Raw genomic sequence first — 26,915 nt, 5'->3', positions numbered from 1 at the left:
AATGAAAAGGTTAACATTCCCCCTTGAATCATGTGCTACTCTAAGAAAATCTAATATGCGAAATTCCAAATGTATAAAACACAAAAATTATGTGCTTATAAGAACATTCTCAGATTTATAGAAGAGTTCAACACAAAGTTACAATAGAAAGCCTCTCCTGATACACTTAAAATATGATCTTGTTTTTAGAATTAAAGTGGCAGCCACTTTTACATGGGACAATTATGATTTAAATAGTGACAGGCTTTTGCTGATTAGACTTGAGGGGTAGACAAGCCCACTGAAGATGGGCAGAGGTGCTTCCAGAGGAAGGCGTGACTGGAATGCATTTGATGTTTAAAAAAAAGAAAGAAAAAACAACAATGGTTAGGGATCTACTTAGTTGCAGAGCTGCTGTGTCATAGAGGCAGGCTATGATACATACAAGTCGAAAGAAAGGCAGCAGTGGGCAATAGCTTCTCAGCCTCCAGCAGTGCCCATGAGAGGCATGGTGGCTGCTAGAACTCAAATCCCAGCTCCACCACTTGCTGTGTGACGTTGAATAAGTTACTCAACCTCTCAATGCCTCTGTTGCTCCATATGCAAAATGGGGATGATAATTAGAACCACCTGCTCAGATTCTTATGAAGATTAAATGATACAGTATATGAAATAGTACCTGGTACACGGAAAAGCACAAGCTAGTCACTATTACTCATAAGCTCATTCAACAAATTACACAGAAAATTGTCAACAAATTGCACCTAGCACAGAGTAGATACTAGGTAAGTGCAGGCTGTTATCATATGAGAGCAGGACACCCAACAGCCCATAAGTGTTTTGATCCTCATGGAAGGTGTGTTCCCATCACATGTAGGTAGGTGGTCATGAGACTACACTATAGCTTGATAGCACCAGCTGTAACGATTACGCTGGTACCTCTATTCTGATTCATTTCAATATGTAACTTTTTGATAGTAAGTTAGCATTCTATGTAAACATTTTGCTAAGGAGAAAATGTACTGATGAGCTGGTGCTAATATAACTAATATGCCATATGTTATCAGTTTAGGATACAAAATAAGGGTATATTTCCTTTAATGTTCAATTTTGGATTCTTAAGTCCCTTCATGACCAAATTAACAGCAATTAAGACTTTCCAGAGATCTTTCCCTGTAAATATTCTTAAGGAAACAGGGTTCATTCAATTCAATCAACAAGTATTTATCACTGCTATGTGGTAGGCACTACTGAACACTGTAGTTAAAGCAGTAAATGAAACAGCCCTTCAGAATCCCTGCTTTCATTAGGCTCACATTCTAATGGAGGAGACAAGTGAGAATTAAGGAGGGAATTAAATAACATCATAGCTGGATATTGATAAGTACCAAGGAGAAAAAGAAAGCAAGCAAGAGGGATTTATGGGGAAGGTAGAGGTGGAGGTGATGTAATTTTAGGTAGAGAAGCAGGGAAGTCAGGACCTGAAGGAGCTGAGGGTGGCATCCATTGGTCTAAGAGCCAGTTAGCCTTGTAACTCATCCACTGTGAATTTTAGGGACTCAAATGTTCCCCAATCTGGGTCTCCACAACTGCTTACCCCAGGCCATCTCTCCTGCTGAACTCACAGGCATCAGGGATACACCACGACTGCCAGGACCCCTTCTCCCATATGCAGATTCATTCTCTTCATCCTAGAAGTCCTCGCGCCCTGTATCCCCTGCTACTGTTGCCTGTGATAAAGATGATGAAAGCAAGTGGACCCATGTGCCACATCCTCCCCCCACACCTCTCTGGCCTCCTCATAACTCTCAGTTGGGTCCAGTGACCACAGAACATCCCTCCCTCTCTTGCTTTCAACCACAGAATTAGCCACCTCCTAAGACGACAGGCAGAAAGGTCTTCATGGCCCAAAAAGATAATCCCCAAATGAAATACTTCCACACTGATCTGATGCCTAGGGTCTGGGGTAGTCCATCACAGCCACAGGCACCTTCTTATATGAGGATTCTGACCCTGATGTCAGCCAGCTTTTTCTGTAAAGGGCCAGGTAGTAAATTAAATATTTCAGGTTTGTGAGCCACATAGATTTCTGTCCCATATTCTTATTTTTGTTTTACAGTCCATTAAAAAAAAACTTTTTTAAGGTTTCTAGCTCATGGACTGTACACAAACAGACCACAGGTCATAGTTTGGCAATCCCTGTTCTGATCCCTTTGCTGGTTACCAACATTAAAATTAATACATTTTCCCCTTGGTTTATCAGTCTTTTGTTGATTTATTTTTGTTGGTTCATTTAACAGGATACAGTTATCTGCTGCAACAGGTAATGTATCAGTTGTAAGACCTGATACATAGTAGGCATTCACTTTGTTGCAGGGTGAAAAAAAAACTATTTGAATGGCAGGTACCGAAGTTCCTGGTGAGGAGGCAATGGTCTTCTTTGAGAGGACCTTGATAGATCGCCTTGGATGTGGAGGGTGACACTCCACGGCCATGGCTGGGAGGGAGACTGTGATACAGAGTTACACTGCTCTGTAGGGGGCATCAGTGAGCAAACGAATGTTGGGGGGAAAAGTATAATAGATGGGAGGAAAGGGGGAGGGAGAAAACGGAGGTTGGACAACATGTGAAGTAACTGAAGCCCATGAGGAAATGTGGACAGAGACACAGTCCTGTGGCAGAGTGGCCAAAAGACTGTTTTTTTTCAATCAGCAAGGCTGAACAATAGCTCATCTTATGTTATTTGTATTGCTGTAATATAAACTCCTTCCAGATTCCAGACCTCCAGTTTTATGTTTTTTCTTTTTTCTTCACAAGCAGGAATGTGGCTAACTTCAAAACAGGATTTATTTGACGATATAGAACAGATCAAAGATCTGGGCTTAGCAAGCAGTACTGGTGATCTGACCAGCCTGTCACTCTTGAGCCCGGCAGCAGCCACTCCACTCCAGATTCAAAGTTCAGGGAGCCAACTTCTGACTGGCCTGGCTTGGTAGGACACTACATAGCCCCTGTATCTGTTTCCACTAGGGGAGAGGTAACTCCCCAAAGCAGATCAGGGTACTATGACCAGGAAGATGGGGACTGTTGGACAGGCAAAACAACAGATGTCTGCTACACCCGCATCTCCTGTGAGTGGTATTTGAGGAATGAGGGAAGAGAGCAGAGACACACATTCTGGTCATGTGCAGTATGAGGAAGGGAACAGCAGCAGATGAGAGCTCAGGGGAGACAGGAGCTCAGAACCAAAGGTGTCCCTGAGAACATAAATCCTAGGGAGGTCATTGGGATTTCCCCAGGATGTTGAAGGGGCTTGAGCCAATTTTATGAAAAATCTAGATTGCATATTATTTCCCTCACACCATAACTCAATTTGTGGCTCTACTGAGTCTGGGAGATTAAGGATCTGGCTTGATATATGGGACAGGGACAGGGACAGCACCTCCAAGATCATTCCCTGAGCAGCCAACCAGCTTCTCCCATTTAAATGTAAAAAAGGGTCCATTATTTAACAACCCTTGTATCAGGAAGTCCTTCAATACATGAATCCTAGGATTCTGGAATTAAGAAAGGGTCTTTTGAGATCTTCCATTCACTCATTTTATTTACCTGCTTATTGGGGTTCTAAGCCAGAGGTTCTCCAGTGTGGTTCCCAGACCAGCGGCATCAGTATCAACCTGGGAACTTGTTAAAAATGCTAATTCTAAGGCCCATCCCTGATCTACTGAGTCAAAAATTCTGGGGGAGGGGAAGCAATCAGTATTTTAACAAGCCCTCCAGGCGCTTCTGATGCAGGCTTAACTTTGAAAACCAGCAGTCTATGGGATTTGCCACTAACTGTTACAGACAGTTAGTGAAAGAGTCAAGAGAAGATTTCCAGTCCATGTATCTTTTATGTCTCATTCAAATCTCTCTACTGAAATTTGGTCATTTCCTTGCTTTATGCACTAAGTAGTAATATTTCATTCCAATTAACCCTGCATCTGTGCCCCAGAGTATTAGACTTTGACACTCTGCCCCTAGAATTTTGTCACTGTTGGAAAGATTTCTTTTTCTTTATTTACACAAAGTCACGCCTGACTTATTTCCTCTGAGGTTATGAGGGGGGACATCAGTCAGGATCCAATTTCTTCCCCAACCACTCTCTTGCCAATAACTTTGATTTCCCTGTCCCTATTGGCATGAGTTCCAGGACACCTCTTAAATTTCAGTGCTTCAAGGTCATTCAGAGAAGGACCTAGGGACATTTTCCAGCCTCGTGATGCCGCCCAGCATCATGGAAGAGGCAATGTATCACCTCAAGCTTAGCCCAAAGGAGTGCATGCTGACCTAGGTTTAGATCAATCAAGTCATTTCTTCCATTGCAATATCTTCTCAATTTTCTCCGAGTTTATTCCCTTCCCAGCACTGTGACAACCCAATCCCCATGAGAAGCAATGAAGATGTTATAGGAGAGACAGAATGAATAAGCCTTCCAACTGGACCTCCAGGACTAATGCAGATATTTGTCCTCGAAGGAATCCACAGTCATCTTGTTCTTCTTGTTGGATTTGGCCACCTTGTGACATACAGCCCTTTCCTACGATCCAACTTAAATGCTTCTAGGTCAATCTGGTCCCTCCTAATATCTTGGCACCCCTCAGGGGATATCCTACAACATTCATAATGGAGCCAAATACCAAAATCATAGGGAAAATGTGATGGCTCACTGTGGTAGATACCAGTCTCAGGAAAAGTGATTACAAGCTATCACCAGGCACCCCTGTTAAGGGAACAAAGAAATCCAGGCTGCTAGAAAGCTGAGAAACAAAGGGAAGAGAGATGTCAGCCAAAGCTGGTTTAAAGATAGAGCTGTCCAACCCTCAGGCAGAATACCCAGTATTATGTCCTTGCGTGTGGTCAAGTATCCTGTTTTAGGACTGCTTCACAGCCTGTTTGTCTTTCCTCCACACCACACCTGCAAGGGACAGCCCTGACACTGTGATCCTGCCAGTCCTTTTCCTCCTTTTTATAAAAGTTTACAGCAATTTGAGCTCATACAGTATTTACAGAATATGTTCTTCCCTTCACAATTTATCTATAACACATTTCATGTCACTGTATATTTATTATTGCCCACGTAGAGTTTCACTGTAAATAAATAGGAACCATAATATAACCAACCAATTCTCTATTTGGAGACATTTACATTCTTGACTGTATTGCCTTTGTAGCACATTCTATCATTTATCAGTATAAAATTAATTATATTTATTCCATTTACTCTTCTGGTCCTGAATCCTATTTTGTATAATTTTAAACTTAGCACATATGACTGTGTTCCCTTTGGTTGCATTTGTCTCTGATATTTCTGCCCATCCCATTACTTCTCAACTTTCTCTGTCATTTTCACTTTGTGTTTATTCATTTATTTATATTTATTATATGATATCTATAAGATATATTCATTTTATAAACAGCTTATGGCCAAATTTCTTTTTTTTTTTCCCCACTTAATCTGAGAGTCTTTTGTCTTTTGATAGAGATCTTAAAGCCATTCATATCTATCATGACAACAGTTTTACCTGGTCTTTGTTCTGTCTATTTATTTTATGACTTTTATTTTTAATGCTTCCTGGTTCTTTTTTTTTTTCTCACTATAATAGACAAGTTTACCTTCTTTTACCACTGATGATTTGGAAACTACATACCTTTGTGTTTTCTACTTGGGCTTATTGAATTTAAAATGTATAGATATATTTGAATTATACCTCTTTGTTTCATTAATTAAAAAAAAAACTATACAAGTAAAACATAGATACATTTGCATTACAAAAGTTCAAATAAGACCAGAGAATGTAAAGTGAAAAGCAAGTTCCTCCAATCTCATTGCTTTCCCCACAGACAACCACTACCCTGACTCTGTTGTGTATTTCTCCAGCCCTTTCTCTGTGCATGCGTATGTGTTTATGTGTACAGAATTGTAGACTTTTAAAAAATACAAATAGGAACACTATACATTCATTACTATTTGCTTTTTTCATTTAATAATGCATTTCTTTGTAAATAAATATACAGTGCTATATCAGTACTCACATATGTGTCATTTGTCATAACAGTCCATTATATCAATTAACCTCGTTATTTAACCACTCCTCTGCCCACAGACGTTCAAATTGGTTCCTATTTTTCACTATTACAAACAAGGCTCTAATAAAAAATTCTTTCATATACATCTTTGTTCACCTGTGGAAGTACTGCTATAGTATTAATACCTAGAAGTGACATTACTGAGTCAAAAAAATATGCATATTTAAGTTTTTGATAGCTATGCCCAAATTATCCTTCACAATGTACCGTTACATGCTCTTAAAAACTCCACAGGAGTATGTGTAGCCTCACATCCTTAGTAATGCTGGGTTTTAACAATCTTTAAAAGATCTGCTTATCTGATGGCTGAAATGTTATTATAGTATTGCTTTAATTGACAGCTCACTGAGTGACAGTGAGGTGTGAATCTTTTCATGTTTATTGACCATTTGGTTCTTTCTTTGAGCTCCCTGTATTTTACCCTGTACTTACGTACTTTGTCCATTTGTCTTTTATAATATTTATCTTTCTTCATATTAATTTGTAGGTATTAATCCTTGGTCTGTTATGTATGCTGAAAATATATAGTCTCTAAGTCTGTGGCCTGATTTTTAAATTTATGATGATGTTTGTCCTTTAAAAGTTTAATATTTTGTAGTAATCATATCTGTGAGTCTTTTCCTTCAAAGGTTCCTTCCCTATTGCACAACAGTTTTAATAAATTCATACAGCCAAGTAACCACCACCACAAAAAAGATATGGAACAGTTCTATAAACCGCCAAATTCAATTATTCCCTTCTTCCCACACTCAACCTATGGCAACTATGGATCTGTTTTCAAGGATTTCTCATACAAATGGAATCATAAAGTCCATAGCCTCTTACCTGACTTCTTTCACTTAGCATAATGCATATGGAATTCATCCATGTTGTGTGTATTAGCTGTTTATCTCATTTATTGCTGAATAGTACTCTATTGTATGGAAGTACATTCATCCTTCAGGAACAGCGGGGGATTGGTTCCAGGACAGCCCAATACCAAAATCCAGGGATGCTCAAGAACCTTATATAAAATGGTGTAGTATGTGCATATAACCTATGCACACCCTCTCCTATGCTTTAAATAATTTCTAGATTACTCATAATACCTAATACAATGTAAGTGCTATGTAAATAGTTGCCAGTACATGTCAATTCAAGTTTTGGTTTTTGAAATTTTCTGGAACTTTTTTCTTGAGTATTTTTGGTCCTCGGTTGAATCCGCAGATGCAGAGCCTATAGCTACACAGGGCCAACTGTACCACAGTTTGTTGATCCATTCACCAGCCAAAGGACATCTGGGTTGTTTCTGGGTTTTGGCTATTATGAATAAAAATATTATGAACATTCACATGAAGGTCTTTGGGTGAATATAAATTTTCATCTCTCTTGGCTAAATACCAGGAGAGGGATTACTGGATCATGTGTTAAGTGTATGCTTAACTTTATAAGCTATCAAATTGTCTTCCAAAGTGACTAAACTATTTTGCATTCCCACCTGCAATATATGAGAGTTCCAGTTGCTCTGCACTTAGTATTGTCAGGTTTCTAAAAAGCATTCAAATAAGTGAATAGTTGTACCTCATTTCGGTTTTAATTTGCATTTCCCTAACAACGATGTTGCGTATCTTTTGGTATATTTGCCATCCGTATGTCTTCTTTGCTGAAGTGTCTTCTTAAATCATTTGTCTATTTTAAAAACTGTATTTTTTTTAGTATTGAATTTTAAAAGTTCTTTATATTTTTTCAATACAAGTCCTTTGTCAGATATGTAACATGCAAATATTTCTCCCAGTCTGGGTCTTGTTTTCTCATTCCTTTCATAGTGTCTTCTGCAGAGAAATTTTTAATTTTGTTGAAGTCCAATTTACAATTTTTTTCGTCATGGCTTATGCTTTTGGTATTGTATCTAAGAAATCTTTGCCTAACCAAAGTTCACAAAGATTTTGTTTTTCTAGAAATCTTAATGGTTTGGGATTTTACATTTAGGTCCATGATCCATTTTTAGTTAATTCTGTATAAGGTGAAAGGTCTGGATTGAGGTTGTTTTTGCATATGGACTTAGAATTGTTTGAGCACCAACTGTTGAAAATGCTATTCTTTCAGTAGTAGAAATACTATTGATTTTTATATCCTACAATCTTATTAAAATTACTCATTAGCTCTGGTAACTTTTTGGTAGAGTCCTTGGAACTTTCTAAATAGACAATCATGTCTGAAAATAGACAGCTTTATTTCTTCCTTTCCAAGCTGTATGGCTTTCCTTGCCTTACTGTGCTAACTAAATCCTCCAGTATAATGCTAAATAGAAATGAGAGAGTGAAAATCCTTGGCTTGTTTCCAATCTCAGGAAAATCATTTGGTCTTTCATCATTAGGTACAGTGTAGGGTTTTTTGTAGATGCCCTTTATCAAATTAAGGATATTCTTTTCTATTGCTAGTTTTCTAAGAGTTTTTAATCACCAACAGATTTTGAATTTTGTCAAGAGCTTATTCTACCTCTATTGAGATTATTATCCCAGTAGTTTTAATTTTATTTTTATGCTTAGATCTCTAATCCACCTAGAATTTATTCTTTATATTGTGTGTGGAAGTGACTGAACTTTATTTTGCCCTAAATGATTAACTAATTGTTGAAACCCTTTAATAAATTGTCTATCATTTCCCCACTCATTTGAAATGTCACATTTTCATACACGGAGCTCTCATAAATAGCTCTGTTTCTGGACCATCTCTTTTGTTCCATCAATTTATTGGTCTACTCCTATGCCAATCTACACTGAATCAATTACTAAACTTGATGATGTGTTTTAATATCTGCTAGAAAAATGTTATTCCTGTCATTTTACTCTTCCAGATTCGAATCAGCTTGCCAAATTCCATACACAAACCTGTTGATATATTGTCTGGGATAGCATTAAATTTATAAATTTGGGGGAATAATTACCTTATAGCACTGAGCTTTTCTGATAAGAAACAAATGTATTTCTCCATTTATTCAGGCCTTGATTTGTGAACTTCATTCTCTTGTATACTTTCCTTCATGAAGACCTTTATATATTCACCTTACCAATATCTTACTAGTTCTAAAATTTCTGACACTTTTCTTTGATTTTTCCAGGTAGATGGAAATATTTGCCCAAAGTGACAGTTTTGTATCTTCCTTTCCAACATTTATATATCTTATTCTTCTCCCCCTCCCTTTTTTTCATTATTGCATTGAACCAGGACATCAAGTTCAATGCTAAATGGTAGTGGTAGGGGCTACGCCTGGATTGTTCCTCATTTTAATGGGAATGTTTCTAGTATTTCATGAATTAAACATTATGTTTGTTGTAGATTTTTGGTAGAGACACCTTTTCAAATGTAGGACGCTTTCTTCAATCACCTGTTTACAAAGATCTCCTTTTTGAACTAGGAATATGTATTGCATTTTACCAACTATTCTTTTTTTTTTTTTTTTGGCACCTGTTGAGATAATCATCTTTTTTTCTCTTCAGTGAATACAATGAATTCTATTAATGTAGTTTTTACTTTCCAACTACTCTTTCTCCTCTGGGATAAGCTCAATTTGGACCAGATGCAGTATTCTTTTAATACCCTGCTAGATTTCAAATGCTAACAGTTTATTTAGAAATGTATTTATGTTCATAAATGAGATCAACTTCTTCTCTTAGTCCTATGTTCATCTGATTTCAGAACTAGAGTAATATCTACCTCTTAAATGAACTGGAAAGCTTCCAATCTGTTTTATGGGCTAGAACCACATAAATATAACATGAGAAATATCTGCTCCCTCATTTTGGTAGCTCTAGATTGCAAAACTACTTGGGTCTGATGCTTTTTTGGTGGGGGAGAGGGTAAATTTTAAATTATTTTTCCATTCATTTTAGGTGATGGTCCATAGTTTTTCTCCTTCTTATTGAACCAACTTTGGTGATTTGTATGTTTATGGATCAAACATTTCATCTTAATTTTAAATTGCATTTATATAAAGTTGTACATAACAATCATTCCGTTTTTTCCACATTTCTTGTTCCTTACATTATTTATATCTTTTTTTCCCCTTAATCCAACTGACCAAGAATTTATCTACTTGATTGGTCTTCTCAAAGAGTAGTAATGGGCTTTAGTAATGAAGCCCAATTATTTAAAATTTTCATTAATTTCTAGTTTTATTCTTATTCTTCTCTTTCATTTTATTTCTTTGGGTTTATTTTTCCTGTTCTTTTTCTAGCTCTTCAGTCAAATGCTTAGTTTGTTTATTTTCACAATTTCTTTTTTCTACAAGGATTTGAAGCTGTAAAGCTTTCCATTTGGACCACTTTGGCAGCACTCACAGATCTTGAAATGTAATGTGCTCATGTGCTCATTTCCAAGTAGTTTTTAATTTCAATTTTAATTCCTCTTTAATCCAAGTTAATTAGAAGTGTGCTTTCTCATTTTCAAGAGAATAGTTTTTGTCTGTCATTTTTACTATTTTTGTTGTTGTTGTTTAATAGTTTTATGCATGTGGTCAGTGAATGTAGGTTTGAATGATTTCTACTTTTTTTGAATCTATTGAAATTTTCTTTGTAAATAAATATTCATGTAAGTTTAAAAGATATGTATATCTCCCCATTATTTCTTGAGTATAAAGCTTCTTAACAATTGAATCTCCCATATCCTTATTTATTTTTCCTACTTGAAATGTTAATTTGGTTATCTTTGTTCTGTCTGTTCTATTACTTAATTCTAAATTACTGGGTCATTTTGTTTTAGGTATTTTAGGTAGCCAGCATATAGCTCTTTAGGGCTTGGGGTCTTTTCTTTCTTTCTTTCTTTTCCAATCTGTGGGACTCTGTCTTTTCATACGGTTACTAAATCCATTCACATTGTGATTACTGACACTTCTGGACTAATTTTTGCATCTTGTGTATTCTGTTTACAATACTTTGTTATTGTTTCTCCTTTTTTCTCATTTCCCCTTTTGTTGAAAGGATGGTGTTTTCCTATTTAATTTTTTTTTCTTTTAATGGCTAGGAAGTTAGATATCCTATTTCAATTTTTCCAGTGTTTATTTCTTAGCATGTACTTAAACTTGTTTTATAAAATCAATATATTCAATTACTGAATACAACTAGTTTCTCTCCGAACAAGTCAAGAGCCTCTTCTTGCTTTTATTTTTCTCCTTTGCCCCTGCTACCTCCCAAGTAAAGATCATTAGGGATTTTAATCCCACATTGCTTGCTCTTTCTCTCTCTCTCTCTTTCTGCACTCTCCTCAATCAATAATGGTTTTAAATTTTGCCACAAGTTTTGCTGCATTTTGTCACCAGATTTTGTGTTCCTCACACCTTCCTCTTTGATTCATTTTTCATTTTCCTGAAATACATTGTTTAGTTATTCTTCCAGAGAGGGTGCTTGAGTGGTATATTTTCTGAACCCTTACATTTCTGAAAGTGTTTTTATTTTGCTCTCACACTTGAATGATGGGTTCACCTGGGTATAGAATTCTAAGTTCAAAATAATTTCCCCTCAGAACCTTGAAAGCTTTGCTCTACTGTCTCCCTAAATCCACTATTGCTGAAGAGAAGCTTTCCCTCCTAATGGCCACATACCCCACTGCTCTCCTCCTCAGGGACTAGAAAGCAGAATAAAAGGGGAGTCCAACTGGATGTTCCCTGAGCTGCTTCCCCAACCCATGCCACTTCTTAATCACTCGTTCATTCAGCAATTATTTCTTGTGCATGTAATGTTCCAGGCTCTGTACTGGGATTTTTTAAATAAAATACTTCATGCACATAGAAAAGTATAGAGAATAAATAACACAGCAAACAGCAGCATACGCACCACCCACATTGACAAATCTTACCATTTTGCCTTATTTAATTCAGATTTAAAACAAATAAATAAAACACTAAAGAATCTGTTGAAATCTCATTCCCTTTCCTCCCTCAACAGAGATAACTACTGCCTAAAATTTGTTGTTTATCCCACCCATTAATGGATTTTATTTTTAATATGTGGATGTATATGATGGATAATATATGGGTAAACAAAAATTAATAACTAATATTGTGCTTACTACCTGCCTACGGATGGTCTGATCACCTTACACATATTAACTGGTTGTCATTACAACCCAATGAAGTAGGTATTATTATTATCTCCTTTTTATAAATGAGGAGTAACTTAATAAAGGTCACATAGCTGGTGACCAGCTAAGTGACGGCACCAGAACCTGGCAGCCTGGCTGCAGAGTTTGTGCTATTAACAACTATAACATGTTAATTTAGAAGTAATTTCCATGTACTTAACCTTCATGTACAGGCTATCATGCCTTGCATTTTTATGAACATTTAGCTTGCTTCAAAAATTTGCAGCAAATGTTGCACTGAACATATTTGTAGCTGTCTCCTAGGGCTAAAGACAAGAGTTTCTCTAAGGTATATACCAAGGCATGAAATTTCTAAGTCACAGGGTACTTACACCGTCATCTTCACAAATTATTGTCAAATTGCTGCACCAACTTATATTCCTCCTTGTTAAAGGGGAGGGTCCTATGTCTTGTGCTGGGATTTGAATCTGACTTGTTAGTCTCCACACATATTGCTGAACTATTGGGCCATTATACTATAGAACCTTCTATCACCTACTTTTTTCTGTCTTAATGTAGACACCTCAGTCAAGCCTTTGCTCTCAGTCTCATTATGTAAAAATATTTACTGATTATTTACTATGTGCTAATTCTTCATGTCACTGGTTATTTTTTAAAGCTCACAACAGTACAGGCACTGAAAAGTATTTGAAATTAGTCAAATAAAGGCTCACCTGTTTTTCATAAGGTTTTGTATACTTAGCTTAGGCTTGTAAATTAACATGAGCCTGAATGTAACATGAAAGAAGTTCACCTGGATCTAAAATCTAAAAGAAACTGACAGCTAAGAACATAGGGGTTTTATTAAGAATTGAAACTGAATCTAAAACATTAGATTTAAGTTATTAGATTATATCAAACAGAAAGCATTCAATGTTTATAATTTAATATAAACTGTTAGTTTAAAAATACTTTGATAATGACTTATTATCATTATACTAAAAATACTAAATAAAATAATTATATATGGCATTTGAGAAACTACCAAGAGTTGGAATTCCTGTCCTCCAGGAATATACCTATAAAAATATATAACACTTTTTAAAAAATCCTTTTATCCTGTTGCTCAGCCAGGAATGCAGGCCAAACTGCAAAAGCATCAGACTCATACATCCAAATGCCTATCCAGCATCTCTACCATGTATGTCTACAAGGCACCTAAAAGTCTCCAAATACAAACGCCCACTTTCCACCTCCTATATCCTGCTTCTTCTCAAGTCTTCCTCATCTCAAAATACAAAGTATATTCTTCCAGTTGTTGGGCTGAAATCTTAGAGTCATTAGTGAGTCCTCACCATCTCTCCTACCCTATGTCCAACACATCAGCAAGCAGACATCCCTCACTCTAATGCAAAAGACATTCAGACTTGGACCACATCTCACCACCTTCACTGCCACCACTCTGGTCTAAAGTACCACCATCTTTTGCCTGGATTTCTGCAGTGGTTAACTAACCTGTCACCTGCTTCCAGTATCGCCCACACTCTAGTCTATTCTCCACACAGCAATCGGGGTGAACCTCTAAAAAGTAAGTCAGGTCATATCACTGCTCAAAATCCTCCCTAAAACTTACCATATCATTTTTTATACTGGTTTTCAAGGTCCTACATGACCTGCCTCCCACTCATCCAGATCTCAGAACTCATTTAACTCTTACCATGCTCTTATCATCTCTTCCTCTTCACTTACTCTGCATCAGCCTTGTGTTGGCAGAATAATGGCTCCCCAAAGATGTCCAAATACCCAGAACCCATGACTATGTTACGCTATTATAGTAGTTAGACCAAAAGATGATGGAGGTTTGGATTAGGACACTGGAGGGAAAATAGACAATTGAATGGTCAAGGTACATTTTGAAGGTAGAATTAACCAAACATTAGGATGAGTTAGATGTGGGGGCTGATGGAGAGGGAGGTGTCAAGAATGACACCTGGTTTCCTGGCTTGAGAAACAGGATGTATGAAAGTGCTATGTGCCGAGACAGAGAAAAATACAGGAAGATTAGATTTGGGGGTAATAACCAATAAGTCAGCTTTTGAATATATTAAGTTTGAGACATCTATGAGACATCTCAGGAGGGCTGGGTAGTTGTCAAGTAGTCATAGGGATACAAAACTACCTGACATCTCTGGAAAATATATCTGGTGTAAAGATTATAAGTTCATAAATTGTTGGTATATAGGTGTACCTAAGTCATGGAAAATGTTAAAAGTGGGTAGAGAGAATGGGTAGAATTGAGAGAAGAGGGCATTGTACAGAATTCTGCAGAACTTAAAATTTTAAAGATTAGGTAAAGGAAGATAAATGAACAGTTAAGACTGAAAAGGAACAGTTAGAAAGACGGAAGAAAGCCCAAAAGAATGTAGTACCACAGGAGCCAAAAGTGTCTCAAGGATGACTCAACTGCTCTGAAAGATCTATTAATTTGAAGATTCGATTTAGCAACATGGGCCAATGTTGATCTTTTTTTTTTCTTTTTGAGAAAAGAGATTTTTTACTGTGATAAAATATACGTAACAAAATTTACCATTTTTAGGTATACAGTTCAGTGGCATTAAGTACATTCACATCGTTGTGAATCAATATTGATCTTAACAAAAAGAATTTCTGTAGCAAAGTAAGGGCTAAATATTGGAGCAATTTTAATAATACATGAGGGTATGGAAATGGTGACAGAGGACAGATAAGATATCCATCTCTTGAGAAATTTGGCTTTAAAGGGGAATATGGCTATGTGACAGTAGCTAGAGGAGATGGAGAGTCAAGGGGGGAGTTTTTTTAAATTGGAGATATTAGTCCATTATTGAATGTTGATTGAAATTATTCTGTAGAGAAGGAAAGACAGAAGATGATGGAGAGAGAAGAGATATGTTATCATTTGTGGACCTTGAGAAACAAGAAGTAATGGGGCTATAACTCATGAGAATGGACTGGCCTTTGCCAAAAGTGGGGAAGGAGACTGGTACAGATGCAATGGGTTTGCAATATTTCTGGGAATGTTGAATGTCTATTTGAGATTGGTAATCATGAATGGTGATACTAATCTGTCAGTTTATATATTCCTATTCATTTATTCCATATATATTTATAGAATGCCTACCTCCTTTGAACCACTTGTGACCAAAGGGGTAGACAGGTCATCCTTTCCAGGCTTTCAGGAACATCTCTTTGACGTTGCTCCTGGAAGCTTCTGAACAAGCTTGGGGGAGGTAACATTTCTGTAACATTTACTTCAAGCTGCAGTAAACACTACATTGAGGAATTACCCTTATTCTACTTTCCATTTCAAATAATCCTCCATTACTTCCAGAGCAAATTCCTAAGAGGTTACATAATATGCACTGGTTACAGATCAGCTCAAGTGATAGAACACCACCTATATAGAGACCCCAAAGTCTTCTCATCAACTTAAACAACTGATGCTCTGTCCATTATCCAGTGAATTCCTCAACCCCAAGAAACAAGAAAACTCCCCTCCCTATCCAGAGAAACTACCTATGTATAAGGCATCTCTTCCCTGCCACTTCCTCCAACTATGCTTCTTTTCATACAGAGGAATCTCTTGGGAGGCCCTTCCCAGCGGTTGAAGACTGTGTGTCTTCCACTGGAAATGGAAGAGCTCCTTCAGCAACCTCCAAATCAGTATTAGCGCCCCAACCCCAAGCCCCTCATTTGCATTGCTTTTCCAAATTTCAAGAGGATCATCTAGACAATTTGCAGTGTAAGCGCCACATCCACAAATTAAGAAAAACATAAGCAAACACTTACATTAAACACAGAGGCACCTCCTTTTTTTCAGAAAGAGCTTTCCTTAGGTGATCACCTACACAAAAGTAAATGTTACTTTTTCTGTACTGTTGGTAGGAAAGATCCTGTCATCTATGGAAAGCACCCTTCTGAAAATTTAGTGTCTAAGAAGTCACAACGGAATTATGACGTAGGACTGAATGACAATGGAAGCACTATTTTGAAACCTGTGGAATAGAGATAAAGCTTGGGAAATTTCTCTTCAAGGGGAATTTATAGCCCTAAGTTATATTTTTAAAAAAATAAGAAAAGGACTTCCCTTGTGGCGCAGTGGTTAAGAATCTTCCTGCCAGTGGAGGGGACACGGGTTCGAGCCCTGGTCCGGGAAGATTCCCACATGCTGCGGAGCAACTAAGCCCATGTGCCACAACTACTGAAACCCACGAGCCTAGAGCCTGTGAGCCACAACTACTGAGCCCACGTGCCACAACTACTGAAGCCTGTGCGCCTAGAGCCTGTTCTCTGTAACAAAGAGAAGCCATTGCAATGAGAAGCCTGCACGCCGCAAGGAAGAGTAGCCCCCACTCGCCGCAGCTAGAGAAAGCCGGCGCACAGCAACGAAGACCCAATGCAGCCATAAATAAATAAATAAATTTATTCAAAAAGAAAAAATAAGAAAGATTGGAAATCAATGTGTTAGGTATTTAAGTTGAAAAACTTTTTTAAAAAAAGGTGTAACATGCTAAACTAGACAAAAGTATGAGAGATTAATAAAAATAAATATAGAAATTAAATATATTTTAAAAGAAATGGATATGATCAGCAAAAGCTGACTATTTGAAAAGATTGTAGACACACTTCTATAGGTTTGTCTTAAAGTGTAGACAAACCTCTGTTGTCTACATTTTAAGACAAACCTGTTACGACAAAAAGAAAAAAAGAGAATTCACAAGTATGTAATACCAGGAATGAAAAGGAGGATATAACTACAGATACTGTAGAGAATTTTTAAATAATGAGGGAATGCTGTGAACCACATACCAAAATTTTAGAGGCTTAAATGTAATACCTAATTTTTAAAGAAAAAAAAGTGAATTAATAAAGTTGACTCAAGAAGAAATAGAAAATCCAAATAAACTAATAATCATGAGAGAAACTGAACTGAATTTTCAAAACATAATTGTTTCACAGATGAGACTTACCAAATATTCAAGGAACAAATAATACCTATCTCATACAAATCGTTACAGAAAGTAGAAAAAGGGAAACCTCTAAATGCATTTTATGAGAGTGGTATAAACATGGACAAAGGTAGCACAAGAAACGAAGATCATAAGCCAATATCATTTAGGAACATAGATCCTAAAATAAAAAGCACTTGCAAATTGCATGAAGTAGTGTATTAAAAAATAATAGTACATTATGGCAAAACAAGGTTTATGTCAAAGAATGCAAGGATAAATCTACGTTAGAAAAATCTATCAAAGTGACCCGTTACTTTAACATATCAAAGACAAAACCGATAATCATCTCAAAAGTTTTAGAAAAAGCACTTAACAAAATTCAATGTTCATTTCATGGTTTTAAAATATTCCTACTTCAAACTCAACTGGGATAGAAGGGAACTCCCTAACCTTATAAAGCGTTTCTACCAAAAACTTATAGCAACTACCATAAATAATGATGACACATTAGAAACATTCTCAATGACATAGAAATAGGAAAACAATGCTTGCTCTCATTCTTGCTATTTGATGTTATATTGGAGGTCCCAGCCCATCCAATGACATAAGAAAAGGAGAAAGTATTGAGTATTATTTAAGGATAATATTATCTACATAAAAATACAAGAGAATTTAAAAATAAACAGTAAGAAAGTTCAGCATATTTGCTAAAACAGGATTATTCCATGAGAATTCCCTGGCAGTCCAGTGGTTAGGACACTGCGCTCTTACTGCCAAGGGCCCGGGTTCAATTCCCAGTTGGTGAACTAAGATCCCACAAGCCACGTGGCACAGCCAAAAAAACCAGGATTCTTCCAAAATCAGTAACTTTTCCAAACAGCAGCACTAACCAATTTAAAAATTTTTTAAAGGATCCCACTTGAAAAAGCAACAAAAACTGTAAGGTACTGAGGAATAAATCTAACAAAGAGGTACAAGCATTTTATACGCAAAGTATAAAATGTTATGGAAGGATATGAGGAAATCAGAATAATATTAATGTATTGGATGACTCAGTTTTATAAAGATGTCATATCTCCCAAAATTTAACCTACAAATTTAACTCAGCAAAATACTGAGAAGATTTTTCAGTGGAAGTTGACAAACTGATACTAAAGTTAACATGGAAGAGCAGAAGTCCAAAAAATAGCTGGTACAGTTTTTTTAATGAACAAATGGAGGAAATGCCCTTCTACAGGTGAAGACTTATCATAAAGCCATAATAATTAAAACTTTGTAGTACTGTCTCAGAATTGGTTTGATCAGTAGAAAAGGACAAAGTAGGAATATATCCATGAATGTACGGAAATTTAATTTATAATCACAGTGGCATTACACATTAATGGGAGGAATGAAAGACTGTTTAGTAAATCAGGTCATGACAACAGGTTTTCCATGTAGGGGGAGGGAGAATAAAATTAAATTCCTACTTTACACCCTTCCAAAAAATAAGTCCTGGATGGATCAATTTTACAAGTGTGGAAAACAAAACTTTAAAACATTAAGGGAAAAAACATAGGAGGCTATCTTTGTGGCATCACATGTGGAGAGTTGTCTTTAATATGACATAAATGACACAAACTATAAAGAAGATCAGTGAATATGACTACATTTAAAATTTTCTATAGTTCAAAAGTTATTGGAAGTTAAAAGAGAAGTCACAGAATGAGACAATATAATGTTAATATATGTGAACTCCTACAAATCAAGAGGAAAAAAGATGAAAACATACACAGCCCACTGGATAAACGGATGAAGGCTATGAAAAAACAAACCACAGACTCAGAAACCTTAATAACCAGTAAATATATGCTCAACCTCGTTGGCAGTGAGGGAAATCCAAATAAAGCGATGAGATCCTGAGCTTAAAAAAAAAAAATCAAATTGTCAGAAATAAGAAAAGTCTGAATCTAGAAAGTAAGGGAAGGTCATGTGAGGGAAACAAGAACTCTCATACACCGCTGATGGGTGTATAAATTGGAGAACCATTTGGCAGTCTCTAATAGTGTGTAACCTAGCAATTCCCCATATAGGTAGACAGAGAAATTCTACCTACCTATAGAAGACACATGTACACATATGTTCATATTAGCATTGCCCTTAATACCAAAATATTGGCAGCAGCTTAAATATTCATCAATAGGGGAATGAATAAACCCAGCACGTTCACATGCATGGATCTACAATATAGCAATTAAAATGAATGCACTGGATTTATATTTATCAACATGGAAAGAATGAAAACATACCATGAAGGAAAAAAAAAAACAAGTCACAGAATATGCATAGTCCAACACCACACCTGTGCATTTAAAAAATCAAAACAGTACTCTGTATTTGTATGGGTTCATATGTAGTAAAAGTATAAAGCCTAGATTTAAAAGTTACATACCAAATTCGTGATAATGTTTGCCTTTGGAGAAAAGGGTGGAGAATGGTTTTGGGGAGGAGCGCAAAGGGACTTCAATTTTATCAGAATGTTGAATAGTTCAATTAAAAAAAAAAAACAGACCTGAAGCAGATATAGCAAAATGCTAACATTTACCAATTACATGAGATAGGTGCATGGGTGCCTGTAATACTCTCTCTGCATTTTAAAATAGCTTTAGATTTTTTTCTAAATAATAATATTTTTAAAAAACAGCTAGTAAAGAATTCTATCTGATAGAATTTTAATATGTGTAGATAAAGAGTTAATTGTCTAAAATTTTGAAGCAAGCAGCTTTATAATAATTATGTTTTAGAATAGAATCTCCATAAAGATAACAAAGCTGACAAGATCATAAAACTACTGAAATGAATAAAGCAGATTCTATAAGTGTCAACATGGATAGTTCTCAAAATCATACTGAGGGGAAAAAGTATGTTGCAAAATGATATGTACACTACTGTACCATTTATAAAGAAAATTTTAAATATATAAGCATGGACATATATATTTACATATAATATATAGGTAATTAGGTAATAAAGAATAATAACAATGCTGGAAGAATACACACTTTATGATACTGATTACCTAGGCAAGTAAGGAGAGAGAAAGGTGAATGGGACTGGGGAGGAAAATAAGGTGACATTCAACTCTATCTGGAATTTTTAATAAAAATAAAAAACCTGAAGCAAATGTGACAAATATTTCACATTTGATTACCCTAAGAAGTGATACATGAATATTTGTTATTCTTGAGATATATGTATTTCTAATGCTCAAAAGAATAAGTACTGAAGAATTGCAAATAAACTGCACATAATTCAAAAATATGTAAGTAAAGCTTGTATACATCAAAAACGATACGCTATGACTATTTTTAGAAATTATCCTGTTTGCTTTTCTGTGTTTTTAATTTTTTAAAATTCAAAAGAAGAAAAAAATGAAAGCAGTGAAGAAATGTAAACATATACATACATATATCTGATTATATAAAGAGAAAAACCTCCACAATCACAAAACGCCATATGAGCAATTCTATATAAATTGCTGCATTTTCTTATTTTTAATTTTTGTCAAGAGAAAAATAAAAGGTGTTGCCTAGTTGGAAACGTGACTTTCTATTATTAAAATTGTGGGAATCCATTTTAATGTGTTTATCTCGCTGCTAGTCTATAATTTATATTACAGCGTGGAAATTTGTTTGTATGCCTGTGACAGGTTAAAGCAGTTTAAACATGCATTTTTCTTTCGTTGGTTGAATAGTTAAATCGTTACTCAGAGGATTTTAAGTTTCAATTTCAACCATGAGGGGATTCTTTGCTTTTCTTCAAGGTTAAAAATGTTTCTGGTTCAAACTGCTATTAATTAATGGCTACGTAGTGGCTCTATTTAGGGAATTGGTACCGACCCTGGGTTAGCAGTGGAACTGTTAGATGAGAAAACTTTTTTGATGAAGACTCGGGGATATTTTAAATTCGATCTGACAGCGGTAACAGAAGTGAAATGTAATTCCAGCCCGCTTAACTAACAATCGTAATTATGAATCGAAAGACATGTCAGGTATAAGCATTTTTTTCCCTAAATAAAAAAGTTTCTCGGACTCCGCCGGACACCCAGCTGGCGGAGGACCAGCGGGCGAAGGGGGAGCGAAGCCGGCAGGCTGCCCAGAAGTTACGATCGGGGAGTTTTCTCTTTATTAAAATTACCTGGCTCACCAGCAGAGGCAAGAACGCGAAGACAAGATAATTTCTTAGGCTGTTAAAAATGACTTAGCCCGGTGGGCCCCGCGTTCCGAGGGGGTGTCCTGCGGCCGGGGCGGGTCCCGCCGCCCCCGCGGGCTCCGGTGCGTCAGGGGCGCGTCAGGCGGGGCGGGCGCCGCGCGGGCGGCGGCGGCGGCGGCGGCGGCTGCGGCGGCGGCTGCGGCGGGTGGCGGGCGGCGCGCACCGGGCCTCCTGCTTCTCGCTCCGAGGCTGCGGGACGGACGCTCCCGAGAACTCTCTCGCCCGCGGCCGGCCGCGCTCGGACGGCGCGCGCCGGCGGCCCGGCGGTGCCAGCATGTCGGCTGCCGTGGCGTGCCTGGACTACTTCGCCGCCGAGTGCTTGGTGTCCATGTCCGCGGGTGCCGTGGTTCACCGCCGCCTGCCGGACCCCGAGGGCGCGGGCGGAGCGGCAAGCTCGGAGGTGGGTGCGGCGCCGCCGGAGTCCTCTCTGCCGGGTCCGGGGCCACCGGGGCCCGTGTCGGTCCCCCCGTTCCCCCAGGTCCCCGCCCCCAGCCCCGGCGCGGGCGGCGCCGCGCCCCACCTGCTGGCTGCAAGCGTCTTGGCTGACTTGCGCGGCGGCTCTGGGGGGTGCTTTGGAGACTACTCGGGGGAAGCTCTGCGCGCCTCGACCGGTTCCTCCGACCCGACCCCGTGCTCCGGCCCGACCCTGTGCTCCAAGCCGACCCCGGCCACCAGCGCGGCCGAGGTCTCCGGACCCGTGCACTCCTCCCGCGCGCTCGCGGTCCCTGGCGCGCCAGCCATCCCGGGAGTGCCTGCCCACCCTGGCGCGGTCTCCGGCGTGGCCCCTGGGACGGTCCCGGCCCCCGCCACGGGTCCAGGCCCCCGTCGGAGGCCAGTCACACCTGCTGCCAAGCGCCACCGCTGCCCCTTCCCGGGCTGCAACAAAGCTTATTACAAGTCATCGCATCTGAAGTCCCACCAGCGCACCCACACGGGTGAGCGCCCTTTCTCCTGCGACTGGCTCGACTGCGACAAGAAGTTCACGCGCTCCGACGAGCTGGCCCGCCACTACAGGACGCACACGGGCGAGAAGCGCTTCTCCTGCCCACTCTGCCCCAAGCAGTTCTCCCGGAGCGACCACCTGACCAAGCACGCCCGCCGCCACCCAGCCTATCATCCCGACATGATCGAGTACCGGGGGCGCCGTCGCACTCCCCGCGTCGACTCGCAACCCGCCAACCTGGTGGACAGCTCCGGCTCCGTCCCCGGGCAGGTGCCCAGCTTTACCACCTGCTTGTCTGACAGTCATTGCTGTTAGTTGTCCCCTCAAGGACGATCCCCCAGACCATTGTCCTTGCTTTCTTTCTGCCCATCCCTCTTTCCCAGAGTGATTAGACCAAGGCACAGACTGGCTTCTCCGCTCTGAGGGTGGGTCCAGGCAGGCACGTTGGACTCTGGGGAGGGACTGTGGGCCCGAAAATAGCAGGAATCCTTACAACACGTATATCATCCAAAAAAGGGGGGTTTGCCTCAAGACAGCCCCCAGGAACTGATAAGAAGGGATGAACCCCGGTACTCTCCAGAGTCCTGAAGAGTCTCCCTTCCATGGGAACCAGAGATGTGAAACTGGAATTCTCAGGTGCCTGAGGAGCTCTCAGTCTCAAAGGACTCTAGTGTCTTACCCACCCACCAGGGGCGGACCTTGGAGAGGGTGTCAGGGGTGGCAGTCTTGGAAATGTCCAAGACTGGGATGGTGAGAGGCCTTTGGAAACAGAAATGATTTCTATTTCTGTAAACAGCAATGTTTACTAATGTATTTTTAGTGTATTTTAAACAGGGATCACAGGTTGATAGGAGATTGATATCCCCCACTCCCCAACTGCCCCAGCTACCTCTGCTAGGAGAGGCCATGTAAGAGTCCATGTGGATGTATGGCTGGGAGATGCTTCTTGGTGTCTGGGGTGTGGTGCGAGCCTGTTTGCAGGTCCTGTTGCAAGGGTTGGAACCCTGCACTTGTGTCATAGCTTTTCTTCTAATTTGAAGTGCTACTTGGGGAAGTAACTTCCTGGCTCACTCGCAATGATATTGGTTTAAAAATTTGGAAACAATCATAAACGCACCAGAAATAAAAGGGTGATCCAGGCTAGTTCCCACTTCACCAAGAGGGCAAACCCAAGTGACGGTGGGTGAGATAGGTCCAAACCAAGACCTTTCAGAACCATTGTTAACGTTCAGGGAAATAGGGGTTTTTGGTCCCAGCTGGCCACACTCCCAAATAACCTCAGGTGTGGTAGATTCTGTTCATTTCTTAGTGGCTAGCTAGGGGGTTATTTCCCTTGGGGTCTGTGCATTTTTGTTTCTGCAACAGGTGAGTTGGTGGTTTGGGGAGGGGAAGGTGGGAGCGGCTTCTTTCAAACAGCTAGCTGCTCTGGATTTGGAGAAGGGACAGCAAGGTGAAAGTTACTGTCAAATAGGAGGACCCTTCTCCCCTGACCTTGGAGCCCCTCCAAGTTACATCCTCAGGACCCCTCTCCCCCAGTGCAGGAATTGAGCATCACCAGTATTTATTTTTCTCTGTAAGTGTTTCTGCTGCTATGGATGAAATTGTTGGCCACTCTGCTTATGTATGTGTGAATGTGTATACATGTGACCCTTTCATTAGAGATGGGGCTGAAAGGCATTTCCTGCTCTGGTAAAGTCCTCTTTAGCCCCCTTCTGAATATCTTGTCATAGTCCACCAATCACGTTTGTGGAGGATGCCAGGCTCTCAAAGGGCCATAATAGGCATCTAGTTAAACAAACCTCTTTCCCCTGTTTTGCAGATGAAGGTACTGAAGGCTAGGTAAGCTCGAAGTCACATGCTGAGTTGCTGGCAAAAGCCATGACTAGAACTTAGTTATCTGGCCTTCTGAGTGACTCTTTCCCTCATGCTTAGTTACCCCATCTGGGCCCTTAGTCAAAGGGCACCACTCTCCTTTACTACCACCAGGATCCCCTCCTTCCCTGTTCCCTATCATTTCTACGTTCCTTCATCTGTCCAGTCCCCGCTGAACCCTTTGCCTGTTGTGTTTAACCCCAAAGCCCTTTTCTTAGCAGGTTGAGTCCATTCCCTCCTTCCACACCATGTGGACTTAAAGTGGGAATGCCTCTTTAGCATCTTGGGAGAGACTTTATCTTTTGATCTGGTAGATAAATTTTCAATGCCAGTTTCTAGTCCTGGGCACTCTATCTTCCTTGAGAGAGTAAGTGATGTGAACACTGGGACCCTAATAAGTGCCCCTACACTAAGTGAAGGAAGGGCATTTAGGAAGGACTCAAAGGGTATGAAGAGGTTCAGTGTTTCCTGATGAGGACTAAGCAGGGTAGATGGAGCTTTCCTTGAGTTACTTGTGGGAATAGGAGGCCCGCAATTGTGAAGGTGGGTTTTGGTGGTGGAAAGAGTCCTCCCTTTGTTCGGTTTGTCTCCTCAGCTGGGACTTGATAGGAAGGGAACTCTGGGGCCCCCTTGAGGAGTGTGATTTCCCTTTTGTCCCCTTCAGTAGAAGATCTACCATTGGGTAGGTGGACCAATGAAGCTAACAGGAGAGAGACTCCCACTGACCATTCTGGAATTGGGCTCGAGAAAGCGCGACTTTTCCAATCACCCTCTGATAAATAACTTTTGATTTTCAATCTCCCAAGTAGTGTCCTTATTTGAGTTCTTGTACCTTGGGGACTTTTGTCTGGGAAAGGCCTCTGACAAGCTAAATGTAGCATGTCTTTCAGTGACTTCTCCAAGGAATTGGGGTGGTGGGAAGGGAGACAGACAATGGGGGTAATATTAGTAGGCTGACCTTTCTTAGCTTTGGTTATTGTTGTTACCCTTTTCACTCCAGTGGCCAGACAGCTCTTGAGGACCTGTTATTAGTGAAATACCTTGAAAGGGTCTTCCTAGTTTTATTAGTGTTTCTTTTGCTTCTTTTTGTTAATCAGATGGAGCTCAGCAAGTGAGTATGTCTGGGGTTTGGTTGTGGTCAATCTGAACCTCTGGGCTCTTGCCCGACTCCCACCATCCTGAGTTCTGATGTAGGAATGACCTAGTAACAGAATCTTTTAATAGAACTCTTCCTGAAATCTGGGTTGGGAGCTGGGATTGAATTCCAGGTCAGACCTTGGGCATGAGAGAATTGGATCCCCTGCCCCTGCTGGGAGGGGATGAAGAGTACAGGCCTTGCCCCACCCACAGGGACAAGAATCTGTCATTTGTCCCTATTTCCCTATTCTCCTCCAAGTAGGAAACTGTATTGGAATATCACTCTTGGCCTCTGTCTCTACCTCTTACTTAATCTTCAGAGGAAGATTGTGTTCTCTGATGGAGACATACAGAAGAGGGTCATCATGTACACACACATACACACACACACACACACACACTCTCTCTCTCTCTCTCTCTCTCTCTCTCTCTCTCTCTCTCTCTCTCTCTCTTTCTAAGCTCTCTTCTCTCTTTTGTACCTCTGCCTGCAATATGTACCTACTCCACTCGGATCCAGCTTTCATATGGTAAGCACACCTCCTGAGGCCCAGGCCTGCTTTCCAGAGGCAGGTCTGAAGAGCACTTCTCTGTGTCTCCACTTTTGGAACAGCCATTCCCCCTTGCAGCTCCCCAGGTAAGTGTTTTCTTTCTATATTCTTTGGGTGAGTAATACCAATAGGAGGAATTGGGAAGGGTGGGAAAGGCAGTGGAGGGTTGGTATTAGAAAGCCCAATTTTGGCTATAGGTACAGCCTCATCAACAAAATACTGATATTTTGATCCTCATTGGTCTGATTCTTGTATCTATTACCTAGTTGATTGAGAACTTAGAAAGGAAATGAATATGATTAATTTTCCCCCTTAAGCCCCAACACAAGCAAATATGCATTGGCTATTACGTCTTGAGAAATAGGCACTCTGACTGGAATTAGGGGACCAAAATAAGATGTGTAGAGATGGAACATCTGGTTTGCAAGGGCACAGGTTTAGTGCTGTAGTGATCTTGGGCCTTTTAGTTCTTTGGCCTTTTCAAGTTCTAGCAGCTTATGGTAGCTAATGTCCATAGGCAAGTCATTGTTTTTTTAGAGGTACTGGACATAGAGCTTTGCAAAAGTACAGGTCACTGTGGCTGATCTTGATTCACATAGATATAGTTGAGACAGGCTTGCTGCAGAAGGGAAAGGCACTACTGAATGGAAAAATTTGTGCTGCCATTTATTCTCAGCCAGAATTGCAGACGAGGACTTTAAGGAACTTAATGGCATAAGTTCCATGTGTACTTACAACAAACTTGGGAGAGTCTAGCCCTTAAATTGTGCTGGAGATTAGCAGGTGGCATTAGGTTAGTTTCACCCAATTTGGGCTAATCTTGATGGAAGGGGCCAACTTCTTTAATTCACATGGGTGTTCAGAGTCACCTTGCATTTATGTCCCAAGTGCCTGATGTGTTGACTATATGAGCCCTGATGGGAATTTCAAGAACTCAAGTTGTGTGTTCAATCACAGAGGAATGGTGGATTTTAATCATAAACATAAAAAGAGAAATGCAAATGTTTG

At 39.6% G+C, this 26,915-nt stretch overlaps 1 protein-coding gene across 1 annotated transcript; it reads left to right on the top strand.

Moving 5' to 3' along the window:
- The first annotated feature begins 21,426 nt into the window (after positions 1–21,426).
- KLF14 (KLF transcription factor 14) lies at positions 21,427–23,471 on the top strand. Its single transcript, XM_065884134.1, has one exon. It carries the CDS (start codon positions 21,682–21,684, stop codon positions 22,663–22,665), a length of 984 nt encoding a protein of 327 aa, XP_065740206.1. The 5' UTR covers positions 21,427–21,681; the 3' UTR covers positions 22,666–23,471.
- Positions 23,472–26,915: the final 3,444 nt, after the last annotated feature.

The sequence above is a fragment of the Phocoena phocoena genome, chromosome 9 (genome assembly GCF_963924675.1).
Source record: "Phocoena phocoena chromosome 9, mPhoPho1.1, whole genome shotgun sequence".
In the NCBI taxonomy this organism is placed as follows: Eukaryota; Metazoa; Chordata; class Mammalia; order Artiodactyla; family Phocoenidae; genus Phocoena; species Phocoena phocoena.
The sequence above is the reverse complement of the archived record's forward strand: the minus strand, read 5'-3'. Positions and strand labels throughout refer to the sequence as shown.